The 22,090-nt window shown below is 46.3% G+C and overlaps 1 protein-coding gene across 5 annotated transcripts in view; it reads right to left on the reverse strand.

Annotated features, from left to right (window-relative positions):
• Positions 1-22,090, reverse strand: part of sema5ba (sema domain, seven thrombospondin repeats (type 1 and type 1-like), transmembrane domain (TM) and short cytoplasmic domain, (semaphorin) 5Ba) — a 189,524-nt gene that overhangs the window by 19,970 nt on the left and 147,464 nt on the right. For all 5 annotated transcript variants that reach the window (XM_045206609.1, XM_045206608.1, XM_045206607.1 and 2 more), the window contains exons 10-16: positions 20,977-21,112; positions 19,856-20,066; positions 19,309-19,516; positions 4,673-4,790; positions 4,095-4,276; positions 3,030-3,173; positions 2,483-2,630 (exon numbers count right to left, since the gene is read on the reverse strand). In XM_045206609.1, the coding sequence (XP_045062544.1) occupies positions 2,483-2,630; positions 3,030-3,173; positions 4,095-4,276; positions 4,673-4,790; positions 19,309-19,516; positions 19,856-20,066; positions 20,977-21,112 (1,147 nt within the window). The remainder of the gene's footprint in view (positions 1-2,482; positions 2,631-3,029; positions 3,174-4,094; positions 4,277-4,672; positions 4,791-19,308; positions 19,517-19,855; positions 20,067-20,976; positions 21,113-22,090) is intronic.

Genomic DNA, 22,090 nt, shown 5'->3' on the forward strand with positions numbered 1-22,090 from the left:
TACGTGTGCACACGCGAACATGCGCACACAATCGTTGCACAAATGTAGCCTGTCATTACAGCCATAAACGGTGATGTATTTTCAACACGCAAGATAGGCTTCAGAAATAAATTGCCTTTTACACCTGCATTTGGTGTTGAAAGTCATTCATGTTAGCAGCCAATATCAACTAGAGATATATCATGTCACTTCTAAGGAGTCCAGAGCAGGGCCATAGCTTCCAATATATATATATACATACACATATTATTATTAATTCAAAAAAATTCCTTATATGTAGTTACAGTGAGGGAAAAAAGTATTTGATCCCCTGCTGATTTTGTACATTTGCCCACTGACAAAGAAATGATCAGTCTATACTTTTAATGGTAGGTTTATTTGAACAGTGAGAGACAGAATAACAACAAAAAAATCCAGAAAAACGCATGTCAAAAATGTTATCAATTGATTTGCATTTTAATGAGGGAAATAAGTATTTGACCCCTCTGCAAAACATGATTTAGTACTTGGTGGCAAAACCCTTGTTGGCAATCACAGAGGTCAGACGTCTCTTGTAGTTGGCCACCAGGTTTGCACACATCTCAGGAGGGATTTTGTCCCACTCCTCTTTGCAGATCTTCTCCAAGTCATTAAGGTTTCGAGGCTGACGTTTGGCAGATTTTCTATGGGATTAAGGTCTGGAGACTGGCTAGGCCACTCCAGGACCTTAATGTGCTTCTTCTTGAGCCACTCCTTTGTTGCCTTGACTGTGTGTTTTGGGTCATTGTCATGCTGGAATACCCATCCACGACCGATTTTCAATGCCCTGGCTGAGGGAAGGAGGTTCTCACTCAAGATTTGACGGTACATGGCCCCGTCCATCGTCCCTTTGATGCGGTGAAGTTGTCCTGTCCCCTTAGCAGAAAAACACCCCCAAAGCATAATGTTTCCACCTCCATGTTTGACGGTGGGGATGGTGTTCTTGGGGTCATAGGCAGCATTCCTCCTCCTCCAAACACAGCGAGTTGAGTTGATGCCAAAGAGCTCCATTTTGGTCTCATCTGACCACAACACTTTCACCCAGTTCTCCTCTGAATCATTCAGATGTTCATTGGCAAACTTCAGACGGGCATGTATATGTACTTTCTTGAACAGGGCGACCTTGTGGGCGCTGCAAGATTTCAGTCCTTCACGGCGTAGTGTGTTACCAATTGTTTTCTTGGTGACTATGGTCCCAGCTGCCTTGAGATCATTGACAAGATCCTCCCGTGTAGTTCTGGGCTGATTCCTCAACGTTCTCATGATCATTGCAACTCCACGAGGTGAGATCTTGCATGGAACCACAGGCTGAGGGAGATTTACAGTTATTTTGTGTTTCTTCATTTTGCGAATAATCGCACCAACTGTTGTCACCTTCTCACCAAGCTGCTTGGCGATGGTCTTGTAGCCCATTCCAGCCTTGTGTAGGTCTACAATCTTGTCCCTGACATCCTTGGAGAGCTCTTTGGTCTTGGCCATGGTGGAGAGTTTGGAATCTGATTGATTGATTGCTTCTGTGGACAGGTGTCTTTTATACAGGTAACAAGCTGAGATTAGGAGCACTCCCTTTAAGAGTGTGCTCCTAATCTCAGCTCGTTACCTGTATAAAAGACACCTGGGAGCCAGAAATCTTTCTGATTGAGAGGGCGTCAAATACTTATTTCCCACATTAAAATGCAAATCAATTTATAAAATTTTTGACATGCGTTTTTCTGGATTTTTGTTTTGTTATTCTGTCTCTCACTGTTCAAATAAACCTACCATTAAAATTATAGACTGATCATTTCTTTGTCAGTGGGCAAACGTACAAAATCAGCAGGGGATCAAATACTTTTTTCATCTCACTGTAAGTGTATGTAAACTTCCGACTTCAACTGTATGTGTATATATATATATATATATATATATATATATATATATAGATATATATTTGCGAGAAAAAACATATGGGGGATTGGAAGTGATGCAGACAATTACATTGATGGAAGTTACAATCTATCTGCAATATTAAAGCTGATCTACCCCCTAAAAAAATATATAAAAAAATTCAAGACACACAACCTTTTGGTTCTGAAACATAGATGAGAATTTAACGACGACATGTGGGAAGTAGGTTCAGAACAACAACAACAGACAATTAGTAAAAAAAACTATTATACCACCACCAAAAAGTGCACTTTGGAGACCGGAAGGGCAAAGGAGCGTGTGCTCTGCACAGGTAGAGCCCTATCTGTGCACGTGCCATATTTCTTGTGAGAGAGACCTAAGGCCATCTCTCAGGCTCACATACAGGTCCACAGCAGCTCTGTGAGCCAAGAGGTGTGTGTGTGTGTGTGTGTGTGTGTGTGTGTGTGTGTGTGTGTGTGTGTGTGTGTGTGTGTGTGTGTGTGTGTGTGTGTGTGTGCGCGCGCGCGCGCGCGCGTGCGTGTGTGTGCGTGCGTCCGTCTGTCCATTCATATCGTACCAGTGCGCAGCCTGGGCAGCTGTTCCCGTTCTCACAGCTCCTGACCCTGGAGTGGACCCCTCCTCCACACTCAGCACTGCACTTAGTCCAGGAACCCCACGGGGACCAGAAGATAGGCTGGGGACACGACACACCCTCATTACAGAACCTAGAGAGGGGAGGAGAGGAGACGGGAGGGGAGTGGAGGATAGAAACTGATGTCCATTTGGGAAGAAATGTAAATGTGTCTTCTGCCTTACACGGTGAGAGGCACTGGCATGTGTAAGAGGGCTGACATTTACCTAAGACCATCATCCCCAAAAAGATACTGAGGACCAATACTGTTACTGAAAAGTGCAAAACATGTCTCATAAATTAATCATAAATGTCCTTCCTTTGTAATGGCACCCATAAATGTTTGAGAGTTTTGCTCTTTTGAGTCAAGCGAACACTTTAATTATTCAGCAAAAAAATTACATTTGATAAAAGTATGACTAAACCAACATATGTTCACATAGCTCTCTCACAAATAGACATTCCATCTCCCCCTCTCCCCCTCTCCTCTCACCTTTCGTCCCTGACAGGGCCCACACACACGCGTCCACCGTGACGAGGCGACGGGTTGTTGCAGGAGCGCTGGCGCATCTCAAACCCCGTTCCACAGGTGGTGCTGCACTGTCCCCATGACGACCAGGGGGTCCAGCCTCCGTTTCTACGACAACAGAAATGTGATGTTAAAGGAGGTTCAAAGAATCCTGTAGCGCCGTGGGAAAACCAGTTTCAAGATTGAGACATACATCCAATAAATCCAATAGAAAGTCCAATGTGTCCAACCGGATATGATGGCATGATGAATACAACATAAAATGTTTATTTGTATATTCTAAAATGAAAAGTTTGAGGTAAAAAAACTATTCCAATATTCCAGGTAAAAAAAGATCAAGGTAAAACATGCTGATACACCATTACAGAATTGTTTTGTACCAAAACATTAAAGATATTTTCCATAAAAGATGCATTATAAAGGTTTTGTATAATTTCAGCCAGTAGTTTTGAAAGTAGTGCTCACGAGACAAAACGGGTCCCTGAAACTGAAAATATATTTTTTTAATAAATCAAATTTGTAGAATATGTTACGAATTTGTAAGTGTTTAAGATCCATTTCAATCTCTTTAAGCACTCAACAAACGTATGATTATGGACCAAATGTGTGATTCTGAGAGGGACGCAAAACCACTTGCTCAGAAGCTGAACGTGACACCAGAAACACATTCTTCAATCTGCTTAAGTGCTTTGCTCCTCTGTAGCATTTCTCATTATTCAATAGCCACTTCCAGACAGACAGACAGACATATCTGAGGCTACGTCTAAAATGGCACCCTATCCCCTATTTAGCGCACTACTTTTGACCAGAGCTCATAAGTAGTACAGTAGGAAGGGAATGGGTTGTTACTTCACACCCTAAATGAGATGGTGTTTGTTGGTTAGGGTGGAAACATTCCTATAACTTTCCCAAAATTACCAGGTTTTCCTGAAATCCCGCTGGGAAGTTTCCCGGAATCAGGAGGGAATAAGCAGGAAATCCGCAATCCTCCAATCAGGATCTATGGAAATCCCTATTGATTCTACATACCTGGAACAGTTGGAGACTTCGATGGTGGGCCCCTCACAGTTCCTCCCACCACAGCGAGCTGGGGGGTTGTCACAGTCCCTGGAGCGACAGAGACAGGTGCTGGTGCTGTCGCCGTCGTCGTTGCTGCATTGTTGCCATGCCGCCCAGGGTCCAAAGCCGCCATTGGTGGTCTGGTTCCTCAGCTGAAAATCCACACAGGGCAGAGAGAGAGACAAGAGTGTCAGGGAATTTACTGGATATCATTAATCATGTGACAATAACCTTGACACAGGAAAACTGTTATTTTACCTTCATTTAATCAGGAAAGACACTTGAGGCTAAAAACCGTTTCCTAGGGCGACCTGGACAAATTGAGTCCCCAAGGCAAAACAAACTGTCACAATGTTAAACTGTCAGACTACTACTGTACATGGCCAGAGTCCCTAGGAGAGACCAGGCAGAGTGAAGGTATTCCAGGTTGTCAGCCAGCCAGCAGTGTCGCAGGCAGCCCCAGGGGGTTACCAGTGACAATAGTGACACCTGAGGAAATAACAAAACGGGTGGGGTAGGGGAAACTGGGGGTCCCTGTTGGCACTTACAGGACACACAGTGATGTTCTGACTCCACTGGCTCATGTTAGAGCTGTCCTCCAGGGTGGTGCATCGCCTCTGTTTCCTGTCCCAGCCACAGTATGGGTCACGGGCCTCCAGGCATAGCCTACAGGGGGCAAGAGAGATGGAGGAGATGGGGAGGGAGAGGGAGAGAGAGAAGTCAGTCAAAGCAATAAACACAAGCAAAGAACACCCCACCAGCGCTGTCAGTCCGGCCCACTAAACCATGTACAAAGCAACTCACACTCCCTCCAGGCACACAGCCTGCACCCCTGTGATTCCTAAACTAAGGAGAATCTGACTAGAGGTAAACAAATCAGTGCCTAATTCTCCCCCCCCCCACACACACACAGCCGTGCAGCAACCAAACAGCGATTAAATGGGTTGCAAGCTCCCAGTAAAACAGGGGCTTAATGACGGGTAATTAAATCAAAACCTGTTAATGATGAAGTTAGGCCGTGGGAGACGGGGAGTGAGAGAGAGATAGATGGGGAGAGAGAGAGAGATGGAGAGAGAGGGAGAGAGGGGGAAGAGAGAGAGTGAGAGTGCAACGAGAGAGAGAGAGAGAGAGAGAGAGAGAGAGAGAGAGAGAGAGAGAGAGAGAGAGAGAGAGAAAGAGAAAAGAGACTTGTTATAATAAACCCATCAACCCTTACTGCCGACAATCAGCCCTTACTGCCCTGTACCAACTGCCTCCCTAGCAGATCTGGGTTCAATAGTATTTGAAATCATTTCAAACACTTGATTGAGCTTGCCTTTTGAATTAGAACCAATAGAAAAGTGAAAAGTCACAACAAGTTCAAGGCAGGCTAAAGCAAACACTCAAAGTATTTTTGAAAGATTTCAGATACTATTTGAACCCATGTCTGTTCCCTACTGCCTCCCTGTACTGCCTCCCTACAGCCCGGTAGGCTAGCAGGGAGAAAGGAAGAGCATTGTATTCTTGGCACCAGCCCCCTTGGTTTATTTGAGTGGGGCCTCTTGTGTTTCAGCTACGAGGTTGAGGCAACACTTTGTGTTGTTATAGAACACACAGCCAAGCCCAAGCCAAGTCCTACAGTGAGGAAGGTGTTTTAGGAGCTAGTGCTGAGCTGACTGACATATTGTATCAAACTGTATCAGAGATGGCCTGACACGGAGCTACACGGAGAGAGAGGCTATGGGAAGGGATCCGTGTTGTTGTGGTGACCTCCATCAGAAAGAGGGGAACCATTCTGCTACACCATAGCTTTAAATGAGAGGGCGAAGACCTGGCAAGCATAACATGTTGATAACGTTTAGCTGCCTCACCAAGCACTGTTAGTGTGTACTCTGTTTACCCAGACACATAATGCTGCTTACAGACAGACAGTCTAAACACTCACAATTAAGAAGCCAGGTGGTTGTGCATAGTAATTAATAGTAAAGCAGATCTCTTTCTTAGAGGAGGATAATATATAAGGACATGGTGCAGATCTGAGGTCCAATTACTCTCCATTACAGTAAGCCAGAAGTCAGGCCCAAGCATGCACACACACACGCACACATACACACCCTCAGGGCGCAGACCTCAAAGCTAAAATGCCTTTAGCTGAAAGAGTTTACCCTGGACCCGGGTCTCATTAATTACAGTGGAGAAATCTCACACATGCAGCGATGAAATCCAGCCATCCATGTAAACTCTTAAGACTATGAAAATGCGTCAGCTTGAAAATAATGCTGAGTTGACGGTTTTTGACGAGCGCAGCGAGCGAGAGGGGCAGTGGAGGACGGGTTTACCAGAGAGAAGAGGAGAGCCGCCCTGCAGTACAAATAACACTGCAGGGCAGGGCATGCCAACCGTCCCGTCTGCTCTCCTTACCCATGACAGCTTCCTGTAACAATGGGCCGCATAGGAATACTTTAGATAAAGAGATTGGGGGTAATCTCTCTCTCACTCACACACACACACACACACACACACACACACACACACACACACACACACACACACACACACACACACACACACACACACACACACAAACACAGTGTGGACATTAAGCTAAACCCACTAGTCTGCACTGTAAATCCTACAAAAAAGGTGCTATCTAGGACCTAAAATGGTTATTTGGCTGTCCCCATAGGAGAACCCTTTTCCCACCCCTCAGTGGAAAGGGTCCTTCATGGAACCCAAAAGGTTTCTACCTGGAACCAAAAAGGGTTCTTCAAAGGGTTCTCCTATGGGGACATCCGAATAACCATTTTAGGTTCTAGATAGCACCTTTTTTTGTAGGATTTACAGTGCAGACTAGTGAGTTTAGCTTCGATCCCATCTGACCTTTCTCCAGCTGCATCAACTGCTGGGCAGCCAAAGCTCTCAACATTTATGAAACAAAACAGGGCGTTGTAAAAGTAAAGGAGATCAGCCAGCCAGATACAGACAAGGCTCTGATGTAGGCTCTGTAAGGCGATGATGTGGGAGCAGGTACACTCAGAAAAAAAAGGTGCTAAGTAGAACCATGTACAGTTCTTCGGTTTGTCCCCATAAGGGAACCCTTTTTGGTGCTAGGTAGAACCCTTTGCAGAGTCACATTATGCTGGCTTGAAAAGTGATGTTTTACTCCTGCTTATCAGGCCACATCAGGCCTGCAAGTCACATTATGCTGGCTTGCAAAGTGTTTAATTCCTATTGGAATCCAGACAGAGTTAGGATAGCCAACAAGTGGAATTTTTTATCACCCGCAACCTGCATTCAGAATGACTGCCAGCGTAGGGCAGATTAAATACTGAGACTACCTCAATCATCTAAACTGGAACAACCATCTCAGTAACAGGTGCAATAAGTCAAATTATTAACATATTGGATCAACCAATCAATGTACATGCATAAACACAGATATTAAAACAAACAATTCTGAAAATCACCATGCAATAGAGCATGCTAGGAAATATGATATATGGCTTTATGTAGAACCCTTCTTACCTTCCAAAGGACCCTTCTTGCTTTCCAAAGAATCCTGCTTGCCTTCCAAAGAATCATCAAATAACCCTTTCTTCCAAAAACGGTTCTTAGGATGTTAAAGGTTCTAGGTAGAACCCTTTGCCTTACAAAGAACACTTTTGGAACCCTTTTTTCTAAGAGTCTACAGGTGATGGAGTCTGCTGATAGAGAGGAATGTGGGTTTTGCACAGTGTTGGGGAGTAGTGAACTACATGTTGTCAAATGAAATCAAATACAATTGTATTTGTCACATGCCAAACACAACAAATACAACCTTACAGTGAAATGCTTACTTACGGGCTCTTAACCAACAATGCAGTTTTTTAAAAGTAAGTAAGAAAAAATAGCTAAATTAACTAAAGGAAAAATAGTAACACAATACAAAATAACAACAACGGGGATATATACACAATGGGTACCGGTACCGAGTCAATGTGCTGGGGTACTGGGTAGTCAAGGTAATTGAGGTAATATGTACATGTAGGTAGGGGTAAAGTGACTATGCATAGATAATAAACAGAGAGTAGCAGCAGTGTGTGTGAAGAGTGTGAAGGAATATGCATGTGTATGTGTTTTGTGTGTGTGTCCATGTGTGTGTGTGTTGGAGTGTAGGTGTAGTGTGTGTGGGTGTGTGGTTAGAGTCCAGCGAGTGTACATCGAGCGTGTGCCACACTGTCAGGTCTCTGACCTACTCCCTATAGGCTGTCTCATCGTCGTCGGGGATTAGGCCTATCACCATTGTGTCGTCGGCAAACTTAATGATGGTGTTGGAGTCGTGCGCGGCCACGCAGTCGTGGGTGAACAGGGAGTACAGGAGGGGACTAAGCACGCACCCCTGAGGGGCCCCCATGTTGAGGGTCAGCGTGGCAGATGTGTTGTTGCCTACCCCCACCACCTGGGGGCTGCCTGTCAGGAAGTCCAGAATCCAGTTGCAGAGGAAGCTGTTCAGTTCCAGGGTCCTTAGCTTAGTGATGAGCTTGGAGGACACTATGGTGTTGAACGCTGAGCTGTAGTCAATGAACAGCATTCTCACGTAGGTGTTCCTTTTGTCCAGGTGGGAAATGGCAGTGTGGAGTGCAATAGAGATTGTGTCATCTGTGGATCTGTTGGGGCAGTATGTGAGTTGGAGTGGGTCCAGGGTTTCTGGGATGATGGCGTTGATGTGAGCCATGACTAGCCTTTCAGAGCATTATGGCTACAGATGTGAGTAATACGGGCCGTAGTTATTTAGGCAGGTTAACTTGCCGTTCTTGGGCACATGGACTATGGTGGTCTGCGTGAAACATGTAGGTATTACAGACTGGGTCAGGGAGAGGTTGAAAATGTCAGTGAAGACACTTGCCAGCTGGTCAGCGCATGCTCTGAGTACGTGTCCTGGTATTCCGTCTGGCCCTGTAGCCTTGTGAATGTTAACCTGTTTAAAGGTCTTACTCACATCGTCTACGGAGAGCGTGATCACACAGTCATCCGGAACAGCTGGTGCTCTCATGCACAGTTCAGTGTTGCTTGCCTCAAAGCGAGCATAGAAGGCATTTAGCTCGACTGGTATGCTCGCGTCACTGGGCAGCTCGTGGCTGGCTTTCCATTTGTAATCCATGATAGTTTGCAAGACCTGCCACATCCGACGAGCGTCTGAGCCGGTGTAGTAGGATTTGATCTTAGTCCTGTATTGACGCTTTGCCTGTTTGATGTTTCGTCGTAGGGCGTAGCAGGATTTCTTATTAGTGTCCCAATCCTTGAAAGCGACAGCTCTAGCCTTTAGCTCAGTGCGGATGTTGCCTGTAATCCACTGTAGGGACGACGTCGTTGATGCACTTATTAATGAAGCCGGTGACTGATGTGGTATACTCCTCAATGCCATCGGATGAATCCTGGAACATATTCCAGTCTGTGCTAGCGAAACAATCCTGTAGCTTAGGATCCGCTTCATTGGACCACTTCCGTATTGAGCGCGTCACTGGTACTTCCTGTTTGAGTTTTTGCTTGTAAGCAGGAATCAGGAGGATAGAGTGATGGTCAGATTTGCCAAATGGAGGGCGAGGGAGAGCTTTGTACGCATCTCTGTGTGTGGAGTAAAGGTGATCTAGAGGTTTTTTCCCCCTAGTTGCACATGTGACATGCTGGTAGAAATGAGGTAAAAACTGATTTCAGTTTTCCTGCATTAAAGTCCCCGGCCACTAGGAGCGCCACCTCTGGATGAGCATTTTCTTGTTTGCTTATGGCCTTATACAGCTCTTTGGGTGCGGTCTTAGTGCCAGCATCGGTTTTTTTGGTAGTAACTAGGCAGCTATGAAGAATATAGATTAAAAAACTATTGGTAAATAGTGTGGTCTACAGCTTATCATAAGGTACTCTAACTCAGGCAAGCAAAACATTGAGACTTCCTTAATATTAGAAATCATTAGTTAATTATTTTGCCATGTAGCGGTGTAGCTAACTACTGGAACTACACACTACTTTTTTGCAAAAAAAAAGAAAATATGGGTGAAGTAGGAAAGAATTTCCTTTCTTTTTCGGCAATACACCTGCCCAATTCTCACTTGAAACATAGTTTTTGTGTTTAATGGGCCAAATTACACATTATGTTAACATCTGCTCCAAAAGGAATCTGTTCTTGCAGTTTGTAGTCTATGACATTTCAGATTTAGATATGATAATTTATCACATATTATACCTTTTCAAAGTAACTTTAGTTAAGTAAAGTACAATTTTCTTAAGGGTAGCTGTAGTGTAGATTCACTTAGGTAATTGGTAGCTTGGTAAACTACATTTTCTATGTCTATGTTTGTGAGAGAGAGAGAAGACTAAGAAAGGGCGATAGAGAAATTTATATAAAGATAAAAGGAAATAGAGGAGCGAGAGCTTCTGCATTGTTTTGACACCACACTGATATTTAATTCACCAGCCTCTTTTAGCGGCGACATAGCACACTATATAAAAACAGCGAAGCCACAAAACATGGGCTGTTAAATTTTAAACAGACTGACCGGCAAAAATAAACCAAACTATAAAACAATGTGGCTTGGCTGTCGACAGACAGTGTGTGATAAATCTCAAGTGTTCGCCACGGGCTTAATGGACATTTTAAAAGGGATTGTGAGAGCTGTAAACCTGCTGTCCTTTACTAGGCCTTTTAATAGAACGTCATAAAGAAAGCTGTTATCACTTTCCATTTTACTGCAAATCATGACCTCATAATTGTAAACAAGACAGAGACAGACAGGTTGTGTAAATATTTTGATTAGAAATGTAAGCTGTGATAGCCAATAGGCATGTTGGGGACGTCTGGAATGCAAATGGGCAGCGGCTGCCTGAATGGCTGTACAGTACAGTATAGTGGTCCAGATTACTACCCCCCCGCTTTTCTCCAGAGGCTGACAGCCAAGGCCAACCTCGAGGCTTCCTCATCCCAGAAGAGAGGCTCTGTCCCTGGGGCTTCCCTTCAGCCTGCGCTGGGCTGCTGCTATGACGTGGTTCATCAAAATCTTTGGCCAGATAAATCCCCCAGGCTAGCGTAGTGTTACATGCTAATCGCAGCTTAGGATCCAATTAGCCTCATAGCACCGTGCTAGAGGGCTGGGCTGAGGAGGGCGATGGCTGCCTACTGAGTTATCCTCCAATATTACTACTGAACTGTCCTTCCTCTATCCCTCTTCTACTGTACTGTCCCTTCCTCTATCCTCCCTCTATCCCTCTTCTACTGAACTGTCCTTCCTCTATCCTCCCTCTATCCCTCTTCTACTGAACTGTCCTTCCTCTATCCTCCCTCTATCCCTCTTCTACTGTACTGTCCCTTCCTCTGTCCTCCCTCTATCCCTCTTCTACTGAACTGTCCTTCCTCTATCCTCCCTCTATCCCTCTTCTACTGAACTGTCCTTCCTCTATCCTCCCTCTATCCCTCTTCTACTGTACTGTCCCTTCCTCTATCCTCCCTCTATCCCTCTTCTACTGTACTGTCCCTTCCTCTATCCTCCCTCTATCCCTCTTCTACTGAACTGTCCCTCCTCTATCCTCCCTCTATCCCTCTTCTACTGAACTGTCCTTCCTCTATCCTCCCTCTATCCCTCTTCTACTGAACTGTCCTTCCTCTATCCTCCCTCTATCCCTCTTCTACTGGACTGTCCTTCCTCTATCCTCCCTCTATCCCTCTTCTACTGAACTCTCCTTCCTCTATCCTCCCTCTATCCCTCTTCTACTGAACTGTCCTTCCTCTATCCTCCCTCTATCCCTCTTCTACTGAACTGTCCTTCCTCTATCCTCCCTCTATCCCTCTTCTACTGAACTGTCCTTCCTCTATCCTCCCTCTATCCCTCTTCTACTGTACTGTCCCTTCCTCTATCCTCCCTCTATCCCTCTTCTACTGAACTCTCCTTCCTCTATCCTCCCTCTATCCCTCTTCTACTGAACTGTCCTTCCTCTATCCTCCCTCTATCCCTCTTCTACTGAACTGTCCTTCCTCTATCCTCCCTCTATCCCTCTTCTACTGAACTGTCCTTCCTCTATCCTCCCTCTATCCCTCTTCTACTGAACTGTCCTTCCTCTATCCCTCTTCTACTGAACTGTCCTTCCTCTATCCTCCCTCTATCCCTCTTCTACTGAACTGTCCCTCCTCTATCCTCCCTCTATCCCTCTTCTACTGAACTGTCCTTCCTCTATCCTCCCTCTATCCCTCTTCTACTGAACTGTCCTTCCTCTATCCTCCCTCTATCCCTCTTCTACTGAACTGTCCCTCCTCTATCCTCCCTCTATCCCTCTTCTACTGTACTGTCCCTTCCTCTATCCTCCCTCTATCCCTCTTCTACTGAACTGTCCTTCCTCTATCCTCCCTCTATCCCTCTTCTACTGTACTGTCCCTTCCTCTATCCTCCCTCTATCCCTCTTCTACTGAACTGTCCTTCCTCTATCCTCCCTCTATCCCTATTCTACTGAACTGTCCTTCCTCTATCCTCCCTCTATCCCTCTTCTACTGTACTGTCCCTTCCTCTATCCTCCCTCTATCCCTCTTCTACTGTACTGTCCCTCCTCTATCCTCCCTCTATCCCTCTTCTACTGTACTGTCCTTCCTCTATCCTCCCTCTATCCCTCTTCTACTGTACTGTCCCTCCTCTATCCTCCCTCTATCCCTCTTCTACTGTACTGTCCCTTCCTCTATCCTCCCTCTATCCCTCTTCTACTGAACTGTGGGGAAGGGGGGATGGATGGTCACCTCACTGACACTAAACTACAGTGCCCACATAGTAGCAGGAGACAGAGAGAGGTGAGAGAGTGGGGGGGAGGGAGAAAGAGAGTGAGAGAGATACACTGCTCAAAAAAAATAAAGGGAACACTTAAACAACACAATGTAACTCCAAGTCAATCACACTTCTGTGAAATCAAACTGTCCACTTAGGAAGCAACACTGATTGACAATAAATTTCACATGCTGTTGTGCAAATGGAATAGACAACAGGTGGAAATTATAGGCAATTAGCAAGACACCCCCAATAAAGAAGTAGTTCTGCAGGTGGTGACCACAGACCACTTCTCAGTTCCTATGCTTCCTGGCTGATGTTTTGGTCACTTTAGAATGCTGGCGGTGCTTTCACTCTAGTGGTAGCATGAGACGGAGTCTACAACCCACACAAGTGGCTCAGGTAGTGCAGTTCATCCAGGATGGCACATCAATGCGAGCTGTGGCAAGAAGGTTTGCTGTGTCTGTCAGCGGAGTGTCCAGAACATGGAGGCGCTACCAGGAGACAGGCCAGTACATCAGGAGACATGGAGGAGGCCGTAGGAGGGCAACAACCCAGCAGCAGGACCACTACCTCCGCCTTGGTGCAAGGAGGAGCAGGAGGAGCACTGCCAGAGCCCTGCAAAATGACCTCCAGCAGGCCACAAATGTGCATGTGTCTGCTCAAATGGTCAGAAACAGACTCCATGAGGGTGGTATGAGGGCCCGACGTTCACAGGTGGGGGTTGTGCTTACAGCCCAACACCGTGCAGGACGTTTGGCATTTGCCAGAGAACACCAAGATTGGCAAATTCGCCACTGGTGCCCTGTGCTCTTCACAGATGAAAGCAGGTTCACACTGAGCACATGTGACAGACGTGACAGAGTCTGGAGACGCCGTGGAGAACGTTCTGTTGCCTGCAACATCCTCCAGCATGACCGGTTTGGTGGTGGGTCAGTCACGGTGTGGGATGGCATTTCTTTGGGGGGCCGCACAGCCCTCCATGTGCTCGCCAGAGGTAGCCTGACTGCCATTAGGTACCGAGATGAGACCATATGCTGGTGCGGTTGGCCCTGGGTTCCTCCTAATGCAAGACAATGCTAGACCTCATGTGGCTGGAGTGTGTCAGCAGTTCCTGCAAGAGGAAGGCATTGATGCTATGGACCGCCCGTTCCCCAGACCTGAATCCAATTGAGCACATCTGGGACATCATGTCTCGCTCCATCCACCAACGCCACGTTGCACCACAGACTGTCCAGGAGTTGGCGGATGCTTTAGTCCAGGTCTGGGAGGAGATCCCTCAGGAGACCATCCGCCACCTCATCAGGAGCATGCCCAGGCGTTGTAGGGAGGTCATACAGGCACGTGGAGGCCACACATACTACTGAGCCTCATTTTGACTTGTTTCAAGGACATTACATCAAAGTTGGATCAGCCTGTAGTGTAGTTTTCCACTTTAATTTTGAGGGTGACTCCAAATCCAGACCTCCATGGGTTGATAAATTTGATTTCCATTGATAATATTTTTGTGATTTAGTTGTCAGCACATTCAACTATGTAAAGAAATAAGTATTTAATAATATTATTTCATTCATTCAGATCTAGGATGTGTTGTTTAAGTGTTCCCTTTATTTTTTTGAGCAGTGTATAAAGAGAGAGAAAAGGGAGAGTGAAAGTGAGGGAGAGAGAGAGAGACTGAGGGAGAGGAGAAGAGAGGGGAAGGGGAAGGGAGAGCAGTTTGTACACCCTCACTGAAAAAGGAGGAAGGTTTGTCAGCATCTGGGGAGCTAGGAGGGTGGAAGGCAGGTTAAGACAAACTGCCTGCCCAAATCAAGGCTGAAGGAGGAAGGAGGAGAAAGAGTGAGAGAGGGAGAAAGAGGGAGAGAGGGAAAGAATGTGTGTGAAAGAGAGAGAGGGATAGAGAGGGAGAGAGAGAGAAATATAAATGGTTTTAATATTGGGGGTTTGCCAGAGAAGAGAGCCCGTTAAAAGCAAAAACATTCTGCACCAGTGATAAATACTTACACTTTGTGATTACTTTCCCCCCTCTCCCCCTAACTCTCTCTCAACCCCCCCTCTCCCTCTTAATCCCTCCTTCCTCCCTCCCTCCCTGTCCATCTCTCTCAATCCCCCCTCCCCCCCATTCTCTCTCTCTTTTCTCCCTCTCTGTCCATGGCTCCCTGGTGTGTTCCTGGGAGTGGAGTGTTCATACAGGCTTAACGGCACTGTGTTTTAGAACCCTGTTGACAGGCTGGCGGCAGCATCAACAGACCATAAATTGGCTGAAGAGGACCAGTGGGTGGAATTAAAGCTATTCTCACACAGACAATAAAACACTGGCTTTATTCAGGGCTCCTGGGACCCTATGGAGATGTTAAGGCCAGAATACTGTATATAAAGAGGTTATTATTGTCCACAGGGCCCAACCTCAGGACTCAATGCCGATGACAAGGGTTTTTCAGATTAAAAAAGGCCCAGGGGCATTACGATAAACTAGAGAATTGAATAGTTCCACACCTGTAAAATAAAATAACTATTATTTTGCCTGAGGGTCCGTGGAATACAGCTGTAGACATGGTTACTATCCACAAATGGTCTGATTGTGAAAATAATTTAATAAACAATAAAAACAGCTGAAGTTCCCTAGTATAGAGAGCATCAGAAAAACATTGAACTTCTACTCTGGAAACATGAGCTGGTCATGTTCATGGTGAACACACCGAGACAGCCACTTTGTGTTTTCATTATGTTGTTATAAACTCCTGCAGCACAGACCTGCTAGTCTGCTACCTCCCCTGACTGGCTGCCTGCAGCTACAGCAGCACTGTAAATCACAAAGCAAGCAAAACTCCCACTCCTACTCTGTCTTCACCTTCACCACATAAACATCATCAGGGAAGTAGGAGTGAGGGGTTAGTCTCTCAGGGCTTCTATCCAGATTAAACACATTCAAAACATTATTAACACCACCTCCCAATCCTACCATTGATGTGTATGTATGGACCTGGATCACCTTGCCTCAGTGAAAGTGTTGACAGAGCTACTTTGGTGGTGCAGCTTGGCTATAACGTATCACTACCATCCAAACAACACTGCAGCCGGAGCAGAATAAATATGACTACTTCCTTTACAGAAAGTGGAGGTGAGAGAGTGAGAGAGCGAGCGAGCGAGCGAGAGAGAGAGAGAGAGAGAGAGAGAGAGAGAGAGAGAGAGAGAGAGAGAGAGAGAGAGAGAGAGAGAGAGCGAGAGAGAGAGAGAGAGAGAGAGAGAGAGAGAGAGTGGAGGCTGCAGTTAGCAGTAAGTAGTGGCCATTGGGGAGGTCAGATGTAATTTTCACTAAGAGAGGGCAGACTATACCACTGTTGGCGGTGCAGCACTTAGCAGTAAGTCACCACTAAACAGACAGCACTGTGCAAAGCAATATAGCTGATTTGATCCCTAAACAGACACCAGGCACTCTGTACTGTACAAAGCTGTACACATTAGCTAAAACTACACTGAGTGTACAAAACATTAGGAAGACCTTCCTAATCTTGAGTTGCACCCCCTTTTGCCTTCAGAACAGCCTCAATTCGTCAGGGCATGGACTCTACAAGGTGTCCAAAGCGTTCCACAGAGATGCTGGCCCATGTTAACTCCAATGCTTTCCACAGTTGTGTCAAGTTGGCTGGATGTCCTTTGGGTGGTGGACCATTCTTGATACACACGTGAAACTGTTAAGCGTGAAAAACCCAGCAGCATTGCAGTTCTTGACACACTCATACCGGTGCGCCTGGCACCTACTAACATAACCCGTTTAAAGGCACTTACAACTTTTGTCTTGCCCATTCACCCTCTGAATGGCACACATACACAATCCATGTCTCAATTGTCTCAAGGCTTAAACATCCTTCTTTCACCTGTCTCCTCCCCTTCATCTACACTGATTGAAGTGGATGTAATAGGTGCAATCAATAATGGATCATAGCTTTCACCTGGATTCACCTGGTCAGTCTATGTCATGGAAAGAGCAATTGTTCCTAATGTTTTGTACACACAGTGTATGTTGCACAGCTGTTTCGATGGCAAACTGACCTGGCAGGTTTTGGTGGCAAACGTTTGATTCCTGCTGTAAGGAAGGAAAGACAATAGAGATAAAAAAAACTAATAATAACTGCACTTAAACATAATGAGTTTTCCCAGTGCTGTATTTCCATCAACAGCCTGTCCATTCATGCTAATATAGGGGGCAAAGACAAGACAGAACCAGTCATTTACCTCTCTGGCTGAACACTAGTACAGTACTGCCATTCATGTGGTAACAGATTATCCTTTTCCAGAGCGAGGGGTTGTCTCTGGAACAAAACGGATAACTTTAGACTTAAAAATAAACCATGCCATGGCCTCTGTAGCTTTTCTACCCTCTACACAAGACTGCTCCATAGAAACCTCCATTGTGTCACTCAGAGGGGGCTGAACAGGCCAATATGAATTGATGTATTGCTGTAGTTCTACTAGTTATTATGAGGCTTCATTATGAAAGGCTGTATGTGTGAATGGGACTGGGAGGGCCACCCACAGATCAGGCTAGGCCATTGACAGACAGCAGGACAATGGGACTAGTGTTTTGTGACCCCACCAGGTGGGTGTCCTTCATAAGACCCACTGACATCCGCCACGTCTACAGAAAAAGAAGGGGACAGAGAAAGGGAGAGGTCTTCTTTGGATAATCCAAGTCAGAAAGACATAACCTCTGCATAGGCTTCCGGTAGAGTGTTGTTGTCCTGGGACTGTATCCTGCAGACTGATTTAATAACACAGAGGCAGAGGGCTGAGACAGAATAGCCTGGGAGTGCAATGACAAACAATATGCAGAAAATAGAACCATGTCAATCTCTGTGTAAATCCTGTTTGTGTCTGTATCTACGGCTGTGAAATGTATGCATTCTGCATGAACATTTATTTGAATAAGATTTCCTGAAAACCTAAACTAAAGAATAATAGGCCCTTCACACTTTCCTCCATGTTCTGAGCCGACCTTAGATATCACAATAAATCACAGTGATTGACAGCCCGTCACCTGTCATGTATATTTGCAGTCCTGCATGGTTTTCTCTCTCTGTGTCCCCTGACAACTGACTGTCTGTGCCACTGAGGCTGTGTACTGACTATGAACTGTGTCTGCTACTGAGGCTGGCAGCTATAAGGCAGCAGGCAGGATTAAGGACAGTGTTCCCCTGGTGTGCCCTTGAAGCCGAGTGTGATTATTCCACCCCACTGTGTTTTAAATAGGCCTGGCTACCGAGGCTTCCGCTCTGCTCTGCTCTGCTCTCACATCTCCTCACCCACACCTTGTTCAGTATTCACCACTGTACCCGACGGAGAGGAGTGTGTGTGTGTGTGTGTGTGTGTGCGTCTGTGTGTTACCGCTGGTGACGTGATGGAGAAAGGAGCGAGCTGATTCATCATATGCATGAACCCCCCCACCCACCCACCAACACCCCCCTCACACACACACACACACACACACACACACACACACACACACACACACACACACACTCCCCCATACACAACAATCTCCTATACAGTAGGTTGCCCTTCATGCACACCCACACGCGTATATTGCACAGCGAGCTGACAAAGCATGGATGCAGCTCTAGAGAGTTGATTGAAAGCATTGATGAAATGCATAAGGCCTGACAAACAGAGAGCAGGGAGAGAGGGAGAGAGGGAGGTTTAGATGAATAACAGAGGCAGCCGTCAGGCAGCTTATTCTGGAGATGACAGCCAGTGCATCGAGCAGAGCTCACACTCAGAGACTCATATTGAACTGTCAGGAGTCAGGTAGGGCAGAGTCTGAGCCACACATCTCCCCCTAAATGAGCCTGAATCAGAGAGACAGTAAAAGCTAAAGTAAGGCTTCCTTCCTTTCTCTGTTCTCACTCTTTTTAGAAGCACTGCTTCGTTAATTAAAAGCAACACCGCAAAAAATTAAATGTGTTACTGTTTTGATAGAGTGTATCATTGAATAATGAATATATTATGTAGGACTACACAGTCAGTTACTCAGGCTGGTATAATTCCAGCACTTTATACTCATGGCAAGTGACTATTAGTAAGCAATAAACAACACTCGGTACATTTCTATGGTGATGTAGTGGTCAAAAAATAGGTGGGCAAACTCTGATTGCCGGTAGCGGTGAAAAAAGTAACGCTTCCTATACTTTCAATGCCCTTTTCCGCAAAAGGTGGGTAAACTGCGTTGACTTGCGTTTACCATCCACTACACCACTGACCACAACCCTGGGGTGACATGCAGAATGTGGAATAAATCTCCCCGTCTGAGAAACTCACGTCTCAGTCTTGTAGTTGCAGCTTTTGCTAACCTGTACTCTTCCATAAGGTTAGGTTTGTTGGCCAGGTTGGCTTTTTTTGTACTTGTACAAAACAGAAAAATTTAAGAAACTCACATCTCAGTCTTGTAGTTGGAGCATCTCTCCAGAGGGATCTTCAGAACTCTGTTGTTGAGTCCTACGAACAGTGACCTATCACTTTGAAGGATCTGCAGGCTCAGGATTGGCTCCCACACCCCAGCGGGGAGGAGCTGGATCTCCTCCAGGTAACACCCTTGAAGGCTCTTATTGGTGGTCGCCAGGGCCTTCAGGATGGTGCCGTACTCTGATTGGAGGAGAGAGGATGAGGAAGAAGATGATGATGAGAAGTTATTGGTTTGTACTGTATACAGCCTAGAGCCAAGAGGTTTTCCTAGTCAGGTCATGTGTCTAGGAAAAACTCAGGGCTCTATAATATGTCAATAGAACGTCCTTTGGCTGGACAGCTAGTGAAGGGTGTCGGGTTCCTCTCTAGGTTTCTTCCTTCCAGGGAGATTTACCTAGCTAATGTGCCCTTTTCTTTATAAGTACATTTGATTGATTAATTAATTGGTTGATCGATGTATTGTTTGGGTCTAACCTATTGACCTTGAGCCCTGACCTTTGACCTTTGAACTCGACTGACCTGTGCCGATGTACATGACATGGTAGAGTGTGTCATGACCCTGTACGATGTCCACCACCAGCCTTGAGAAGCGCACGTCATCCTGCATGACCAAGGGGTCCACAGAGACGGGCTGCACCACGTCATTCATCAGGTACAGCCGCTGGGCATCCTGGAGGCTGCGCTCCGTCAGACCATCGTTAGGACCGCCGTCATCATCTATGGTACCACACTGAGGAGGGGAGGGGGTTGGGAAGGGAAGGGAAGGGAGAAAGGGGGAAAGAGACAGGGGAGGGAGGGAGAGAGAGAGAGAGAGAGAGAGAGAGAGAGAGAGAGAGAGAGAGAGAGAGAGAGAGAGAGAGAGAGAGAGAGAAATAAAAAGTAAGAGAGAGAGAGAGAGAGAGAGAGACAGAGAGGGAGAGGGAGAGAGAGAGAGAAAAATAAAATAACCACACATTTCATTGTCATTTTATCCTTCAGTAATCACGCTTATTCACACCTACAATACTACAATGATTGTTGTTTGCCGAACTACAGTAACAAATGCTCTTGAAATGCCGGATGACATTAATTGATTCATAAAGCTACGGTTGCATTGCTAAAAATTAAATGATGTGGGCTTTGGGTTGCATAATCCCTGGTTCTTATATGCAATGCCTCCTAGATGCAGAGTCCTTTAGTCCTGGTTCTGGGGACACACAGGGTGAGCAGGATTTTGCTCCAGACTAGCACTAACCTGGAAGTTGGTGATGGAGTTGAGGGTGGGCAGTACCTGGAAGTTGGGAAAGGGGTTCGGCAGTACCTGAAAGATGAGGGTGGGGTTGGGGGTGGGCAGTACCTGGAAGTTGGGGAAGGGGTTGGGGTGGGCAGTACCTGGAAGTTGGGGAAGGGGTTGGGGGTGGGCAGTACCTAGAAGTTGGGGAAGGGGTTGGGCAGTACCTGAAAGTTGGGGGTGGACATTACCTGGAAGTTGGGGATGGGGTTGGGGATGGGGTTGGGGGTGGGCAGTACCTGAAAGTTGGGGGTGGGGTTGGGGGTGGGCAGTACTTGGAAGTTGGGGATAGGCAGTATCTGAAAGTTGGGGGTGGGGTTAGGGTGAGCAGTACCTGGAAGTTGGGGGTGGGGTTGGGGGTGGGCAGTACCTGGAAGTTGGGGATGGGGTTGGGGGTGGGCAGCCAGTTAGAGCGGGGGTTCTCCTGGGAACGGAAGGGCCCGTTGAAGGCCTGAGTGATGGCGCTGAGGTTAAACGCACACACTGCAGACGCTGCTATACTATTCCTGTAGGACAGAGAAAGAGAGGGAGAGGAGAGGGGGGGAGAGAAAGAGAGAGAGAGATGGGAAAGAGAGAATAAGAGAGGGGGGGAGAGGAAAGAAGAGGGACAGAGAGAGAGACAGTGTTAAAAACCTAGTGAATGGGCCTCCCGAATGGCGCAGCGGTCTAAGGTACTGCATCGCAGTGCTTGAGGCGTCACTACAGACCCGGGTTCAATCCCAGGCTGTGTCAGAACCGGCCGTGACCGGGAGTCCCATAGGGCGGCGTACAATTGGCCCAGCGTCGTCCGGGTTAGGGGAGGGTTTGGCCGGGGGTAGCTTTACTTGGCTCATGGCGCTCTAGCGACTCCTTGTGGTGGGCCGGGCACCTGCAGGCTGACTTCGATCGTCAGTTGAACGGTGCTTCCGGGTTAAGTGGGCAGGTGTTAAGAAGCGCGGTTTGGCGGGTCATGTTTCGGAGAAAAAGGGGGTGAAATATAAAACAAAAAAATAGTGAACAAAGTGATGCCCATACTCTCTCTAACTGAGAGCTCAAATTTATCCATTATGTGCACCACACTGTCTAACAGTCCCATATTTTACAGGTGCATTAAAGACACAGTCCATGTCGGTTTCTGCTGGAAGCTGTGTCTGTGCTTCACAATCGTCATGAGACTGCTAAAGTGAATTAGGATACACACACAAAAACACACAGATACACTCCCCCCCAAGCACACGCACACACACACACACTGCTCTGCACTGAACAGACATTACTGTACAATAAACTCCATGCTTTCTTTTGTTTGGAACACCAGCACACTCATAAATGGGCTGGTATACTGTAGCACGGGGATGGTGAGGAGCACGGCACAATAGGGCCCTATGGAATCACTGTATGGTTTGACATTTGTTATGTTCTTCTTTTATACTTTTCTATATCTGTTATGGTCTTGCTATGTTATGTTCTTGCAGTGTACAGTATGAACACTATATGTCATACAT

This window comes from Coregonus clupeaformis, chromosome 23, assembly GCF_020615455.1.
Source record: "Coregonus clupeaformis isolate EN_2021a chromosome 23, ASM2061545v1, whole genome shotgun sequence".
NCBI lineage: Eukaryota > Metazoa > Chordata > Actinopteri > Salmoniformes > Salmonidae > Coregonus > Coregonus clupeaformis.